At 43.5% G+C, this 17,648-nt stretch overlaps 1 protein-coding gene across 3 annotated transcripts in view; it reads left to right on the forward strand.

The window, feature by feature from the left end:
* Nucleotides 1-17,648, forward strand: part of GLRA1 (glycine receptor alpha 1) — an 80,371-nt gene that overhangs the window by 814 nt on the left and 61,909 nt on the right. For all 3 annotated transcript variants that reach the window (XM_074960256.1, XM_074960257.1, XM_074960258.1), the window contains exon 2: nt 12-77. In XM_074960256.1, coding sequence (XP_074816357.1) covers nt 12-77 — 66 coding nt within the window. The remainder of the gene's footprint in view (nt 1-11; nt 78-17,648) is intronic.

Below are 17,648 nucleotides of genomic sequence, written 5' to 3' on the forward strand. Positions count from 1 at the left end.
CAAATCACCAGATCGGAAACAATGTTTAACGTCAATGCGCTTGGAGTCTACGTTTGGGAAACTCTAGTATTCTTCAGGTAGGCTGTTTTCTGCTGCCCACTGGGCTAGGCTGCGTGCGTCGGAGTTTGCATGGATGGCTGTGCTGATGTTTCCTTGGGGTTAATACCTGGGCTTGAGATTCTCCAGCCATCACTTGCCCGCCCCCTTCCCTTTTCCTTTCTGATTGTTCCCTGGGTCTGACTATTTAACATTCCAAGGCTAGAGACTTTAGGTAGCTTTAGGAGTTACTCCGCTTAATTAGCACTGCATTTCCCTCTCTGTCTCTCTCTAACCGCAGTGCTGAAAACCCCAGGTCCTCAGACTGGTAGGAGGGTGACAACTAGTGGTGGCTGAGAATGGTGCATCTGAACTTGCACGACGAAATAGTTCATTTTCTTCTTAAAATTGCGGGCTTGAGTGGGATCTGTTTCCGTGTTCAGTTATCACGGTATCTTTAGAAACAATCCTCTTGCTGCTCATGGAATAATCAGCCTCCTGGTTTTCAGCCTGTCATTGATACGCCGCCTGGACACACAGGAGTAAAATCATTTCTTTTCCTAAACTTTCTACAGACCACTTTTTTTAAAAAAATCCTAAAATGGGGGGGGGGGGCAAGCGATTAATGAGATCATTTTGCCATACCATGCCCTTTAAATCTTGATTTTGATCAGCTCTATTTTGAAGCTATATCTTGTTTAAAGAATAAGATAGGAGAAAATGGGCACTCTAACTCTCTGAAGGGACTCTGTTTCACCTCTCCTATGAATGCTTTTATTAAACACATCAAGAGCAATATTGGCACATAACAGCACTGCTGTATCTGAATGAATAATGCAATCGGCTGTGATGGTAATGATAGATGTCACCTACATGCATTTGGAAAATCATTCTTCTTTTATGACCTGCAGGGCTCATCAATCTTACACGTCATTGAAATTGCATGGCTCTCGTGTGGTAACCTCTGTGTGTTTTAAACATACTAATGCCCAGTCTTGTATTTTAATAAGGGACAGTGAATAGTATTCTCTACAGGTATAATGTATATTGCCAGGGTCATTGTTAATTATGATTTTTTCACAATAGTAGTGGAACAATTATTATCTACCAGATTTTACTAACTGGCTTTTCCCTACGAATGCCAAGGTCTTCCCAAACATAAAACTTGAAACCTTTTCCAATTCCTCCACAATCAGAATTAAAGATAAGGAACCCCGATAAGAAACCACAGTTCACCTGCCAATACTATGCAGAAAATGGACAGCAATTTTCCAGCATAAGCACAGAGTGCTTCATAATGGGGTATTTAGAATGTAGATCAAGGAAGAAGGACTTTGGAAACAACTTCTCAGGGACTCAAAAACAACCCAACCTTCAGTACTTTAAAATGTCTCTCTTCAACTCCCATGTGGCGGCACTGCAAAGCATGGTGGAGGTGGGCAAATAGGTAACATTTGTATGCAAATTAAATCCTTCATTTTGCCAGCAGTAGGCAACATTGAACAGAAAGATGAAAGACAAGATTACTTAAATATAAACACCTCTTCCCACTTTGCCCTAAACTTTCTGGAATGCTAGCTACCCTTTTCTGGAAGAAGGAGAAGGAGAAGGAGAAGGAGAAGAAGAACCCTATATGGCAAGAACAGAAGAAAACACCTAAACCAAAGTTTGATGTGGTCCTAATATCACAGACAATGACAGTTTCTCCTAATCTGACTGAGGTTCAGAAGAGACATATTTGTGTATACCCATTTTACCTCTCACCTATCTTGTTCTAAAACAAATTCTGCACACTCTCTGTTTGATATAGAGGTGTGTGTTTGGGCGGGGGGAGGGGGGATTTATATTCAGAGGCACTGAACATCTGCAGATCCTGTTGACTACAACTGGACTTCAGGGTATGCAGTACCTCTGAAAACCAGGCTTCTATGTTAATATATATTAATATATAATGCTGGGTATTACATACATAATTGTACCTGTGTCACTCATACAAAAAGGGTACTTTAGTTTTAGGTGTAATATAAAATATTTTAAAATATGCCTGACAATTATCCTTAACAACAGAAGTTATTTGAATTGAAACTAAACTGTCGCCTGCAATTATTTTCCAAATAAGAAGCAAATCAACAATTCCTGTACAGAGTAGGTTCTGCATATCTTTCCCACACACACACGCACACACTTCATTTATTACAGGCTAAAATCCCCCAGCCCTTCAAGGGAGGAATAGTGTTGCTGTTTCATCTGTAATAAGATAATTTAAGATTAATAGATGTAATAAGATAACTTCCATTAACCACCGTTTACAAAGTTAATATGCCAACTACCCACGCAGAAGTCATGCATAGTGTAAGCCAACAAAAACCAATCGGGTAATCCAAAAATCCAAACCAAAAGAATGCATGACATTGAATTATATGGTGTGCCCACCTTTATCGTCAGTCTGTCAAAAATATTGTGGAAAGAGGATCTGTAATGTGTCAGCACGTCAACTGCAAAATAATAATAAAGAAAAAACCAATAAAGACAGATGGGGGGGGGGGGGGAAATGAACACAGCAGATACAGAAAATAAAATTAGATCTGCTGTTTAGCCATAAGGCCTCTGCCAGCCTTACCAAAAAAATCCTGTGGGGGAAAAGAACATCTGGTGTCTGATTGCAAACATTAAGCTATTGCCAATATAATATTTGTTTCCGTTACAGTTGGGGTGTTTTAGTAAGATTCGCCATAAGCAGCTTGATCTGGAGGGTTTTTTTAATGGAAGAAGGTGTTTTATGTTTCTACCTGCCTTCGCAGACTGCAGTCACGTTACTGTGACTCAGACAATTCCAGAGTCTCGAGGGAAGACGGAACAGAGTGGTGTTTGTATCAGACAAATCGTTGGGTTTGTTTTCTAACATTTCTCTAAACTGGCCTCCGTAAGGGGCAATAATATTTCTTGAGTTGATAATGGATAGGGCCACGTTTTCAGATACACCCTCTAATCTGTGCCTACCTTTATGCAGACATATTAAAATCATGTGTCTAGGAGTCAAACTGTCTAAATTGCATGCGCACATCCTGCAAATTCCATCGTGCAAAACCCAAATTTCGAGGCTATATTTTCACATTTGACCCGTAATGGTCTTGCCTGTATTTCCTGCCTATTGTACCACTGCACTAAACCTAGTGATGCAGAAAGATCACTCTAGATGTCAACAGAGAGTGTTCATGCACCTAGTCTACATTGGGATGGGGTAGAAAATAAGGGTAACCTGGAATATATTTTTACTGAGATGGACATTGCTTTGAAATGATCCACTAAAATAACATGGGCCCAAGTCTTATCCCACTTACACTGCTGTAAATCAGGAGTAATTCCAGTGAAGTCAACAGAATTATACCAGTGTATACAAAATCAGATTCAGGCCCTGCCTGAACAGAGAGTGCTTTGTGCTAACAGAAATTATGTTAGATTACGGTTCTGAGTAATCTGCATGCTAAAAATTGCTGCCCGTGTGAAAACCTTGTTGGACTGCTTTATCCAATATTTTCCTACCTGCACCTCCTACTCATTTCAAAGTATCCAAAATGTCTTTAAATAATGTATTTGTACACAATGAGAAGTTGCCATATTGAATATGAAATCCCCTTTAACCTCGCAGAGACCAAGGCACCCAAATTTGTCTTCCAGCTCTGGCTCTATGGACTTTAACAAGCAATATGCACTTTGAGACATTCACTTCTGTTTCATGAAAATACAGCGGAGGGGGGTATACACCCAAACTTCCACCACACCTCTGCAGTGCTGGATAGCATTGCAGTGAAATCTGTGAGCAGGGCACGAAACAAGGCTTCTCGAGTCATAGCCTGAACAGACGAGCTGCTGTTTCTTTAAGTTAAGGAGCAATTTCCACACACTAAAGAAAACAACATACTGAAAATTTTGCATCAAGACCTGTTGTGCCTGTGTTCTGAGATTATTTGTTTTATCACTGAAGAAGAATATTTAGCAAAACCGTAAAATAACTGGTTGTAAAGAGGCTCTTTAACTTACTCAGTCTAGGACCTACAATAGCTCCATTAAAGACCATTAAAAGGGTTACATCTTCAGAGCTTAAAAGTGTGATGAGGTGGACAGCTCCTCCAAAGAAACCTTTACAAATCATTCCACTAGAACAGACCGATTTGGAATCACCCCTGCTAGAAGCGTGAGGCACTTTTGCTTGTTGTCTGATAGAGATTTTTTGAATTAGATTTGTAATATTCATTTTGATGGGGGGAAAGAAAAGGTCATTTTAAAAATACACAGAATGCTTTATAATATGTAACAGGCTGCATCCTGATGCCTCTCTGCTAATCACCAGCATCACTTCCTAGGATGGCAACTGTGTGGGTTACTGGTTATCTCCTTGATTAGCTGTGAAATCCAAAGGAAACCCCATTATAAAGCAGACAAAATCCAAAGGATTGATAGGTGTCCAAACAGAAACCATGTTTTCTTAAGAGTCTAAATGGGGGAGAGGGAAAAGGTAACTGTGCCACTTGAAAAGAATGCTGCAGAAAAGCCACCACCACCCCCCGCCCCCACCAAAAAAAGCCTTGTTTCTAAAGTATGGTCACAGTCCACTGTTTAGTTACTGACAGCCGGTTTTTGCCACCCTTATTCTCCTCATTTTGCAAGCCGTTCAACTGTGTCAGTGCATCACTAAGTTCAGATGCTTCAACGGGGCTACCTGCAGAATAAGGCAACACTCACTGAGAGTCCCCTTTTGTGGTCCCAGGGATTAGCTGAAAACAAGACCTTCTTCAAGGTCAACATCTGAGTCAGTGTCCAGGATGTTCCCAATTCCACGCCCCGGGGGAAAAGGGGTCTGTATCGGAGAAGGCCTTGCATTTGAGTTAACGTTGCAACTGAGAGGTAAGAGGAGAACAGCCCTCCAATTCATTTTTAAAAGCATATGGGATTTGAACAACCATCCTGGAGACTAAAGGGTTTGTTACTTTAGCCACAAAGCTATTCAACTCCAGAACGGAAGCACTTGTAAGAAGCAGCATGCTGCCGTTCCCATACTCCTGGGTTGCCTCATGAAATTCATATTGCCAGACTCTCACAGGGTGAATCTGGTCGAATAAAATGAATGTTCTCAGCATCTGAACTCGATGTTAGTCAATGACTGGACTGAAATTACTTTATCATCCTAATGCTGACTGATGGTCATTAATCTGAGATGTAAAACCAGCTGAGAAGTCTGATCTGATTTCTACCCGGAGTGCAGGTTAACAGGGCTCTGCAAACTCCATTGTTAATAATCACTTGAGAGCATAATACCAAACCTTCTAATTAATATAACTGTTATTTAAATACTTACAAAAATCACCCTGTAGCCGTATCAGACCATGTCAGAGCAAGTTCATACACCAGATCTCAGTTATTCATTCATGGAAATTTTTCAACTTATTTTAAAAACCCCATGTGACTGATATTAAAAGGATAGCTAGGTCACTAAGGAGCTTTGATTTTTCTCTGTTTTGTTTGCATCAGCTCTCATAGACTGCAGGAAGGCACATTAAATCATTTTTTTCATTCTTTGCAGTAGTAACCCTTTTAATTTGCTATTGTTACCTTAAAGAGAAAAGGAGGACTTGTGGCACCTTAGAGACTAACACATTTATTTGAGCATAAGCTTTCGTGAGCTACAGCTCACTTCATCAGATACATTCGATGAAGTGAGCTGTAGCTCACGAAAGCTTATGCTCAAATAAATGTGTTAGTCTCTAAGGTGCCACAAGTCCTCCTTTTCTTTTTGCGAATACAGACTAACACGGCTGCTACTCTGAAACCTATTGTTACCTTAGACAGTTTGACTTACATCCTCTCCACTGACTGAGAGCCTTTGGCTGTGGGTGTAGGCATAATCATTTCTATTCTTCCCCTTAGATATTAAGGTTACATGTGTTCTCCCCATATCTAATCATGCATGGCTTTTCTCTCTATATATGTATATATTATTATTTTTCTAAGCCACTCTCCCCTCCCCACAATGACTTCACTCACCAGCTGTGACTGTAATGACCCACCTCAAGTGATTTGGGGAAATTAGTTTTATAAAAAGCTGCTAATACCATCATTCCATGGTGGTTTAGCAAAAAGCTAGGGGCATCGGAAGAGGCGATTCTACTAGAGAGAAATGGCCAGCTGCGTCCTGCTATATGCGACAGAAATCGCTATCTATCATGTTTGCAGAGACCCCGTCACCATATTGTCTATGAGCTAGCCTCCCGTGCCTGCTATACCTGTCTTCAAAGAGAGAGAAAGAAAAGCATCCATTTAATCAAACCTTGCATAGTAAAATGTTGCATTGCTGAGCTCAGGGGTGCATTTCCCCTAACAATTGACACCTTAAAAAATACACTGGTGTCTATATACCGCCAGGGGAGAAAGATCATTTTCACGACAGAGATTTACACCAGTATTAAATTCTTAGAGCTCATGGACCAGCTCCTTGGCTGGTGCAAATTGGCCTAGCTCTGTTGACTTCAGTGGAGCTATGCTGATTTACACAAGCTGATGTTCTGCTCCCGCGTGCTACAGATTACATATACACACATTCTGAAATGCTCCTGATGCTTCAATGGACTGACACACCGATTCTGAGAAGCAGCCTGTTTTACAAAGCACACACAGAAATATCCTGCAGAGAATAGAGGCAGATCTAAATAGACGCACTCTTCAGCTATACGTATGGAGCACAGCCCATGATGCAGACAATTATTCATTCCATATATTGCGCCACAGTAAGCTGCCGATTTCAGTACTGCACCACATCTGGCTGGTCCGTAGGCATAGCCGGCGTCGTATAAATACATCTCGACCACAGCCAATTCCAATTGCGAAAAGCCTGAGAAATCTTAATTTACCAACATGGAATTTTGATTTAAAAGCAAAAGCAACAAAACAAGAAACCCTCCCATATTCTTGCACCTTTTTTCCTCCTCCCCCCTCCAATTCCTCTCTGGCTCGTTGCCCGCTAGAAAAAGGAAAGCCCATAAATAAAATGCCTCATCGGACAGCCTACAGTGGGCTCTGCTGTATTTATCAGTGCCTCGTTGCGGGCAGGGGGGAAAAATAACCTAGGGGTTGCCAAGACGAAGCATGACATGTGTGGAACAGTGGTGCTTGCAGTGCAATCAATCACTGCACACGTTGCCTTCAGACTCAAGCTGGCAGCAGCAACCCGAGATACACCAAAATCAAAGACATTTTTTCTCCCTAGACAATGGCCCACGGTCCTTGTCCTCATTAACAATGCAGATCGGAAAATACCGAGCAGGACTGGAGCAAAAATCAATGGCAGTCTGGACGCCTAAAACATTGGCCCATTTCAACAGTGAAGCACAGCATAGCTAGAAAATTCCCTCCATCATCTCCCAGCCACCCTTGCTCTTTTGTTTTTCTGGCTGTGGTCTTGAATGAGACGGTACGGAGCAAACCCCTGAAAAGTGCCGAGCACCCACAACTCTTCAGACACCATCACGGTGGGGAAAGTAGAACCACCTTGGGGACAATAAAGAGAGAAAGGCAGCTGACTGCATCCCGCAGCTCTGACAGGGTGCTCGGTTCCTCACAAGATCAGGCCTAACACATAGAAAAAAGAGTGTGCGAGATGTATAAAAGACAAAGAGGTACCCATGGGAGACACTTATGACTGCGGCAGAGGCAGGAGGAGTGGGAAACACACGTCAAATTCCTGCTATGAGGTTCCTTTCCTGCCATATAAAGTCTACTTTGAAGCACTTGAAAGGACTGTAAATGACATCTTCTGGCGGCTATACACACGGCTCAATTCTCCAGTCAATGCCACCACTTCTATACTAGGGCATCTCTGCCAAGCTCACTGCAATTCCTTTTGATTTACTCCACTAAAGCAAACCCATAGTCTCCCTTTCAGTGACTCCTAGATCAGATCGATTCAGTTTAGGAATCGACACAAGGCCTTCCCCACCCCGAGCCACAGCCATCATCCTCACAAGCTCTGCTTGCCATCTAAAAATCAAAGCCATTCCCATGCTTTTTGCTCCATCCATTGCCCCCTGGGATTAGAAATTAGCCGGCAATTGCACTGTCAAAGTGTGCAGCTGAGTCGAACACAGCTTGTTCTTCCACAGCAGCATTGGCCCTGCAGTGCTGGCAGGAATGAAAACATGATTTTGTCAGGAAACTGCACAGATCTAAGTTGGAGGGTGCATAGAGAAGCAGGGTGGAGAGCTCTCACAGTTGTGTCACAAAGCCTCACCATTCATTTACAAAGTTACATTTGGTTAGAGATCGTGAATGAACTGGTTAATTACACCAGGAGTCAGAAACGGCAGAGGAAACATTTACCTTCAGTTCCCCTTTTCAGAGCAAGGTATTCTCTCTCATCTAGCTTTCCAACCCTGCTTTAATTCACCTGGGCTCTCCATGAGCCCAAAGGGCCCTAAAGGGCTAGGATTATTTTTTGATAGAATTCAATTTATTTCTCAGTAAATTCATTTTACCTCAATACAATATAATTTTCAAGTGGAGTTCCAATGTTACAGTAGTGACTGCGTAATTTCACAGATAAGCAACGGACTGTGTCTGGTATCAGGGTGCCTTTCACAATATTTGTGGTGTAATTTCACAGAATAAAAGGCTCTTTGTGGTGGATGTTAGATTTCTATTAATGAAAAGGAACTCTATTTAATCTACGATTCATCATAAACAGAAATTGTAGGCGTGTTACCCAGTCTTAAGAAATGTTAACTATTCCTAAACTGAAAGTGGTTTTATTTTTAAAAAGCATCTGTAGTGAACTCTCTACGTATGCTGTTCTGTTGTAAATGCAAGTGATTCTAGAACTGTAGGAACACAGGCAGGATAGCAACAAAATGGCAGAGGAAATTTAATGTTGATAAATGCAAAGTAATGCACCTTGGAAAGCATAATCCCAACCATACATATATAATGTTGAGGTCTTGGAGTCATTGTGGGTAGTTCTCTGAAAATATTCACTCAATGTGCAGCGGCAGTCAAAAAAGCAAACAGAATACTGGGAATAATTAAGAAAGGGATAGATAATAGGACAAAAAATATCATGTTGCCTTTCTATAAATCCATGGTATGCTCACATCTTGAATACTGTGTGCAGATGTGGTTGCCCCATCTCAAAAAAGATATATTGGAATTGGAAAAGGTTCAGAAAAGGGCAACAAAAATGATTAGGGGTATGGAACAGCTTCCGTATGAGGAGAGATTAATAAAACTGGGACTTTTCAGCTTGGAAAAGAGACAGCTAAGGGGGGATATGATAGAGGTCTATAAAATCATGACTGGTGTAGAGAAAGTAGATAAGGAAGTGTTGTTTACTCCTTCTCATAACATAAGAACTAGGGGTCACCAAATGAAATTAATAGGCAGCAGGTTTAAAGCAAATAAAAGGAAGTATTTCTTCACACAAGACACAGTCAACCTGTGGAACTCCTTGCCAGAGGATGTTGTGAAGGCCAAGACTATAACTGGGTTCAAAAAATAACTAGGTAAATTCATGGAGGATAGGTCCATCGATGGCTATTAGCCAGGATGGGCAGGAATGGTGTCCCTAGCCTCTGTTTGCCAGAAGATGGGAATAAGCGACACAGGATGGATCACTTGATTCCCTGTTCTGTTAATTCCCTCTGGGGCACCTGGCACTGGCCACTGTCGGAAGACAGGATACTGGACTAGATGGACCTTTGGTCTGACCCAGGATGGCCATTCTTATGTTCTTATGTTCAGATGAGTATTCGAGAGCTGTTAGAAATGAAGGGCTGGATCCAAAATCAAAGGAAAGGCCCCAAATTTCCTAGTTGTGAGATAAATAGGTTCACAGATTCCAAGCCCAGAAAGCACATATAAACGATGAGACTATACTTACCTAGAGTCTGAGGCCCTGGCCTTGCAAAGGTTTATGTACATGCTGAAATGTATTCACCGTAGCCCTGTCTGAGCAAGATGTTTAAGCACATACCTAACTTTAAGCTTGTGAATAGTCCCATTGATTTTAAAGGCTTTGCTATATGAAGAAGTGATCATAAACATTTTTAAAATCTCTGTGTGTGTATACACACACATGGATTTATTGGATTTGTTTCCTAATTCACGGCCAATTAAAAACAATATTGTATGAAGTTCTGAATTATTATTCTTCATTATTTTTTTAAGAGAGGGATTTTTAAGAAACGCAAATTAGGATTGCAAATCCTATTGAAAGTCAACAAGAGTGTTTCCGGTGCTGCACAAGACACAAAGACCTTTATCCCTGTCCTGACAAACTTACCATTGAGAAGTCTGAATGTCATCAGACTGGCTGTAATGAGAGTTTGTAGCTTCACAACCGTAATTTAAGTGAGTCTCAAATAGGGAGAATAAACCCAAATTAAAGTGAAAATAATACCAATATCAATTCAAGGGCAACAGTTAAAAAGATATATCTCTGTAATACACATCATTAGGAACAGAGAGGTAGCTCCTGGTTTATTGTGGTGTGTCTGGGTCCCCTTTCTCCCCCAGAAGGTTGCATTGTTTCTGCACTGTGACAATGCGTGTTCATTAGTGAGAGAAAAACTATAACAGGCAACGCTGAATTAAAATGGTAAATATAAAGCAGCTTGGACAATGTCATTAATCATGAGAGTGAAGATTGTGATAGCAACAGAGGACCTGTCCCATACAATCTGTCATCCCCTTTCCTTGTGCCTTTTGTTTTGAAGTTGTATATAGCCCAGGGATTTCTTTTTTGCCCCGGGGTTGCTTTTTCTGCTGCTCTGGCCACCTGGACCTGCTCTCAAGTTGCTCTGTAGAGATTGTTTCAGCCACTGGTGGCTCTGCTTGGTTTTCAGTTAGTTTTATTGGGATACTTTACAGGTCTGGATGAGGCCCTTTGCAGGAAGAAGTAAGAGATGTGGCTGCAGGGACATGCTATTGAAGGACGTAGACACCTGCATGCTGCAGCCTGAAAATGATTTTCTCTACCTTTTCTAGAGGGTCTTTGGTTTCCCAGTGGATATTAACATTCCCTGGAGAGTTAATTTCCTGGTGCCAAGTGGAAAACTTTCTCCATCCTTGTTATACACCCATGCAAGTATGTAGTAATAATTTACATTTATATATCCCCTTGCATCTTAAAGAATCCTAACGTGATTTTAAAACGCTGCCCCTAGTGCAATGCAGCCACTTCTGGGGTGAAACATAGAAACTGCTTATACAGCTCATAGCAATACTGCACAGCATCTTAGGACAAAGATGAGATTATTTCACAGGTGAAATTTTTTTGCATGACTAAGAGATGCATGCAGAACCCCTGGCAGCATCTAATGTGTCCTCTTTTGCAGTCCTCATTCCAGCAACATCCTCCTTGCCTTTCTGTACCCGATTATCTTCCCATCCTATCTCAAGACCAATGCCTGTGATTCTTACCCAGCTCTTTAATGAAAATACTAAATTCAGATGCTCCTTGAAACTTGGCTTTGCAAGTCCATTTCCTTACCCCATCACCTCCACAGCTGCTACCGGCAGGATATATTGTAACCACCACCCGTTAACTGCATTGCATGGGCTACAATCACCGGTGAAGCATTATATGACACTGTGCATGAAGCGAGAGAGAGAGAGTCAGAGCTCTGTGTACTCTGAGGCACACCTGCCCAAGAATTCAGCATCAGAGTCCCCAATTCCTGCAATGCAATTTGCAGAGACAAACATTCAGAAAACGAGTGTGGCTCTTTTTCATTGAATTACATATAAATACTGAGTGTGCTCTTCATTTCAGTATTTAATCTAATAAAAACCTCCACTTGTGGAGGGTTTTTCCAGGCGTTCCAGGCCACTATCTGTCTGACGGTTTGCCACAGGACCCAGTGCTGACGTGCTGCAAAAATCAGGGATGACCTGACGCAGCAATTAGGATCCCTCTCCCTCTTTCAGACTCTAGGCCTCCCTCTTTCTGGCTCCTGAGAAGGAGGAGTGCAGTCACAGCAGACATGAGGGAAGAAAATGAGAAATTAACTGGGGAGAGAGGGTTGAGACGGTAGGGGTGGGAGGAAATGTGACCAGACTGCCGGAGGGCAGGGGGAGGGGGATAAGGGATGGGGAGCAGCTGAGAAGGAAGAAGTGGGAGAGGAGACCACATATTTCAAGGAGGCGTCAGGTCTGAGATTGGCAGCAGGAAAGGATGGGACCAGCGAGAAAGACAAGGGGGAAGCAGGCGGAAGGCAAGCAGTGGTGAAAGGGAAGGGAACTGGCCGTGCAAACCCGCTCAGAAGGGCTCCAGGGAGATTGTTAGCAACTCTTGGCTGACTGTTCTTTATGTTGAGGCGAAGGGGGTGCCAGCCTGCTGGATTCAACTTCCTAATCAGAAGCCGAGGTCCCTGAAAAGTGCCATGCCGGGGCCGAGGTGGCAAACTCGCCTGGTCTAGAAATAATCTAATGCCCTCTTTGCGTGGAAGGGGCAGGCAGGCAGGGAGCACAAAATGGTGGCTGATGGAAGGGTCCGCGGCGAGGCTGAATCCAACGTCTTTTATGCAGCCCATTCCTGTTGTTCGAGTCCAGGTGCCACTTTAGTGGCAGTTGGCCACTCGTAGTCCTAATCTCTATAGCTAATATCAGGCCCCTAGGGTGTATTTCTGTCACTAATGGATGCCAATGCTCTGTTTATATTTACACCTCCTGTAAGGGTCCAGTTTAATAAGGGTGTGACACCCAGGAGTGCTGGTAAGAGCCTGTGTTTATTTCCTGACCCAGCTCCGGGCTATAAAGGTTAATAGCCCTGTCACTTAACAGGGGTCAGTGTATCTTATCTTACAGTGGTCCAAGAATGAGCCTAGTGACCCTTGAAGGGCCCTCACACATCTGAGTAAATAAAAAACCAGCCTGCACACTCAGGAAGCCACTCTGCCATTTCCTGTGCTTCTCTTCCCCATCAAGACAGCAGCGTGCAAACAGAAGCCTCCTCCTTCAGAAACTGCCGGCTCCCCTGCCTTGAATCCCTCCGAGGGGCCCTCATGACATCAGCGCTCGCTGTGTTTGCCCCGGCCAGCAGTATGTTTGGGACACCGTGCGCTGCCATGTGGAAGTCGGAGTTTGGTCCCCCGGGACTTTGGAGACAAACTCAAGCCAATCTTGAGTAACTATCCACTGGCTGATGCTCCTAAAAGCATTGGTGGCTTCCTTGCTCAGCCTTCCTAGGGTCCCAGGGAGGGTCACTGTGACATGGGGCATTTAAGAGTGCTGGAGGGGGAATAACATGGAGGAAATGGGGAAATCCAAGTGGACTTCTCCCCACTCCGCCCCAGAACAGAGCAGTACATAGAGTGTAAAGTCTTAGATACACCGCTCTGTTGTTATGACATTTGTAAATAAATCTGGTCGGCAGAACAGGCTGATTAGACAGGAGGAAGCTTTTAAGCCACAAGTATGATGATAATCAGCAATGACGGAAAGAAAGAAAATAGCTGACAGTTAAAGGAGACTGTGTGAAGATGAGATGGGGAGGTCTGTCTAAACTGTTTCACTGATGCTTCGTGTGTATGTGTTTGGACTACGAAGGCAAACTCAGGCTGATCTTGAGGAACCATCCCCGGGCTGACACTCCAAAAGGCACTGGTGGCTTCCTTGTCCAGCCCAGAGATGCTAGCCAAGAAAAATATACCTGATTAATCTGCCACGATAGAACATCTCACTTGCCTGAGTGATTTGAAACCCTATTTGGCCAGCAGGGAAATAAATTCAACCTGCCACATTTAAACGACTGCTCTCCAGGTTCTGGATGTGGTAGGGGCTTCGGGCAAACATGTATGGCACAGTATGTGACAGGAGTCTGGCACACTAAACTTCCAGTGACAGTGTATCATTTAGCTCAGACCTACAGTGTAATTCCTGTTCGGTTCCACATTAACTACAGGACAGTGCAGCGGCCCAGCGTAGCTGTCATGGCTTGTGAGCCAAACAAAGGGGAGCCAGCCTGGCATTGCCGTCAGCAGCAAAAGCGCAGACGGGGTGCACAGTGAAATCCCCTGAAATGGACTTGTTGCTTCTGTTGTGAAAGCTACATGAGAGAAACCTAAAGCTAGATGCTTAGCTCGGCACTCACTCGTTCAGCTCGGGACTGGCACACTGGGGAGAGCTGCTGTCTATGGATCAGGCTCCTGTACTGTAACGTGAAGGACACACACGCATGGCAGACCTAGTCATGGGACCGGGAGCGAGTAGCTCAGTTAATTGGGTATGTCTGCTCTAGGGTTCAGACAGCCACTGGGAAACACAGCCTAGGTCCTCCTGGCTAATGGGCTCATACGTTATTTATCACACATAACACAACAGTAAATACAGATTTGTTTTTTAACTGTTTATAACTCGCTACACAAAGAATATTGCTAGAGGTGCTAGTAGATGACTCAAGGGCTTAATAGTGGGCTAAAAATCTTGCATCTCTGCGTCATGGGTTGAAATCCAACTGAGGTCCGTGGTGCCCGAAAGTTCTTTCCATAATTATTCACCGGCCTGCATGAAATGAGTTTAGCATCTCGGTCTGTTTCCCAGTCTCCCGGTCAAAAGCAGAATCAGGAAGTACAAAGATTCCCTCCTCCCCACCACACACCTCTGAAATAGGCTACAATGCAGGAAGGCGGAGAGGGTAACAAACAAACTCAGTCTTAGTTCTCTGGGGCTTCAGAAAATTAGCAGCCGGACAACTCTGGATTGCAGCAAGCAGAAAAATAAATTGCCCATGGGACTAAACATCCCACCGTTGTATGTTCAATTAGCTTGGGCTGAAATGGCACTTTTAAAAAAAAATTACACATTAATTAAGGCCGAGTTCCAGGGAAATCCATCTATAAGCTATGCTTTCACACCAGGAGAGTGTGTGGTGTCTTCTGAGTAGTGCCATGAGAGCAGTATTATCATCCTGATTTCTCTAAGGACTTCCCCATCATTTGAACCCTCCTGTCTTCCTCACTTTAAAATGGGTGACAGCCTTAGTTGGGTGTTTTATATAGGAATTCTATTCCTCTTCTCACTTACAGATAATTGGCCAAATTCTGCTCTCAGTTAATACTCAGGCACTGCAGCACTGAGGTTGACCATGTGTGACTGAAAGCAGGAATTTGCCCTAGGAGGAATACACATAGCACAGAATATTCATATTAAATAGAAATAAAGACTCTGAGGATAACTTGCCTTTCACTGTTCGTCGTAGCTAAGCTTGGCAGAATTTGATTTTTATGTTTGTGTAATTTTGATGGATAATGTTGATGCTTTTTTTAAAGTCTTATTTTTTTTCTATTTGTCTCCGTTGTAAATGTTCACAATTCCGGGGGCATTGGGCAACAATTATGTCATGAAAGTCGACACTGAGATTCAAACCATTACAGCTTTTATAACCGGCAAAACACAAACTCTCCGCATCCCATGTCAAAACACTCCGGGCAAATCTCCTCAAATCGAACTCTAATAAGTTCCAAAGCAGCATTTTTCTGACTTTGCCTCTCCGTAAATTTCAATGATCGCTGATGAAAATATTTTTTCATGCACTTGTGCGTGTGGGGTGAAATTGACATTTGCTGATAAAAATCTAGTTCTTACAGGCCTAGTTATATCGCTGCACCCCGTGTTTATGCTCACGCTGTGTCATACTGCCTTAGGGCCCTAACTCCCACTGCCAGTCACCAGCAGGCCCACGCTGGTTTTCCCGCATCCCAGATCTCTCGCGTCCATGCAAGTAGGAGGGGAAAGATTTGCTTCGTAGTGCAGATTTTATTGCAAATAAATATTAAGAGCCAAAACCTTGCCCCCATTGTGTCTGGTTTGCGCTGCTCCAGAGGCACATAGACTCGAAGTCAGCTTGAGTGGCTCGCTATCCTCCAGTAGGATAGAGCTGGTACAGCTCTGCAGCACTTCCCCTCTCAGAGACCCTGGGGCACAGGGATGACTGGAGGGACCTTCTGCTCCATTGTCCCTCAGCTGCTAGGCTGCTGCATTATGCTACTTCTCAGGCCTGGCCTAACACCCTCCCCTAAGCTGCGTGCAGGTCACCAAATGGCCAGTCCTGGGGACCTGGTCTTCTGCCTCTCTCTGCTATAAACACAGACTAACGGAAAAGAGGAATATGAGTTGCCTCAGTCGAAAGCAATCCCAAGTGTGTCTCTCTCTCACACACATTGCCACTCACACACACACACCCCTCTGCATGGCTGTTTCTTGTTTAACAAAATCCAAGACATTGTTCCCACACAGCCCTGACCTGTGGGAAATGATCCTGTAGCACATATTAGATGCACATTGTACTACGTGTCTGAATTGTCCAGATACCTTGGGGCCAAGTTCTAGCTGGTGTAAATCAAAGGTTGCTCTAGAACAGTTAATGGAGCCATGCTGATTTACACCAGAGGAGGGTCCTGGCCCCATTTGTCTAACGTGTGCTACTTTCGCTGTGCATTTCCCTCCACAAATACTTGCTTTGCACTAGTTTGTGCAGCTGCTGCCAACTATTATTGTTGCTCTGGGTATTAAGAATTAACAATTACCTTCCTGCTATTTAACGGGGGAAGAGGAGTGGGGTGCTGATCACATTCCTAGGCTTTTCCTCTTTGTGGGGAGAGAATTGATAGTTCTCTGCACAAGCATTCCACCATAGCTGGAGATTCTGGGATGTCAGATTTAATCAGGGGGACAGCCCCAGCCACAACCACAAACAAGCATCAAAATACATCATTGTGGCCAAATAAATGAAAAGGACAGAAAGCAGCTGGACTGGGGACATGTCTAGACTTTGGGAGAGAGCCGCTTCCGAACTCAGATACCTTGTTATAAGAATCTTCCCTCTGTTTGTTAGCAAAAGAAAACAATCGAGTAACACAGCCGCCAGATGCCAGCCTATGCCAAGGGGTTCCGAAAACTGAAGCCTCAGAAAGCCTGGGTAGTCCATTTTAGGAAATGGGACACCTCGAATTCCCAGCCAGCCCAGTTCATCTTCCAGTGATGTTCACCTTCAGATGTGTTCTGCTGATTGGAACTCGTAAAGCTCAGAGCCTGCGTCTTCCCTGTGCACTAGCATTTAATCTCACAAATGATAACGCTGGTTCACTGACCCTTTGATGTGCCCCCTTTTTGTTGTTAGGATTGTTTAACAGCAGTTCTGGGCCAGATTCACCTGGGATTGCAGCCGTGTAAATAAAAGGAGCATTCCTTTGTCCTCTTGTCCCTGGGCCGGTACTAAAACACAGCAGGCTTCCATCTTCCTGCAAACCGAACTGTGATTATAGACACTGCATTCTGCATGATTTCTCTTAGATCCTCTGTCTGTTTGGATTGTAAACTGTCTGGGACAATGCCAGTCTCACTAGGTGTATTGAAGCACCTAGCACAACGTCGGTAGGGCCTCCGGGCATTAATGTAGAACAAATAAATAATATTAATAGGCTCTGTGTTATGGTGCTGATGAAACTGAAGCAGTGCCATGGTTCTGTTTACGAGGGGGAAGCTGAGCTGGTCTGGGTAACCCAACAACAGCCCTGAAGTTCACTTTTTTTTTTTTTTTTTATCTTCAATAACTTTAGAGTAACTGGACG

The sequence above is a fragment of the Natator depressus genome, chromosome 8 (genome assembly GCF_965152275.1).
Source record: "Natator depressus isolate rNatDep1 chromosome 8, rNatDep2.hap1, whole genome shotgun sequence".
In the NCBI taxonomy this organism is placed as follows: domain Eukaryota; kingdom Metazoa; phylum Chordata; order Testudines; family Cheloniidae; genus Natator; species Natator depressus.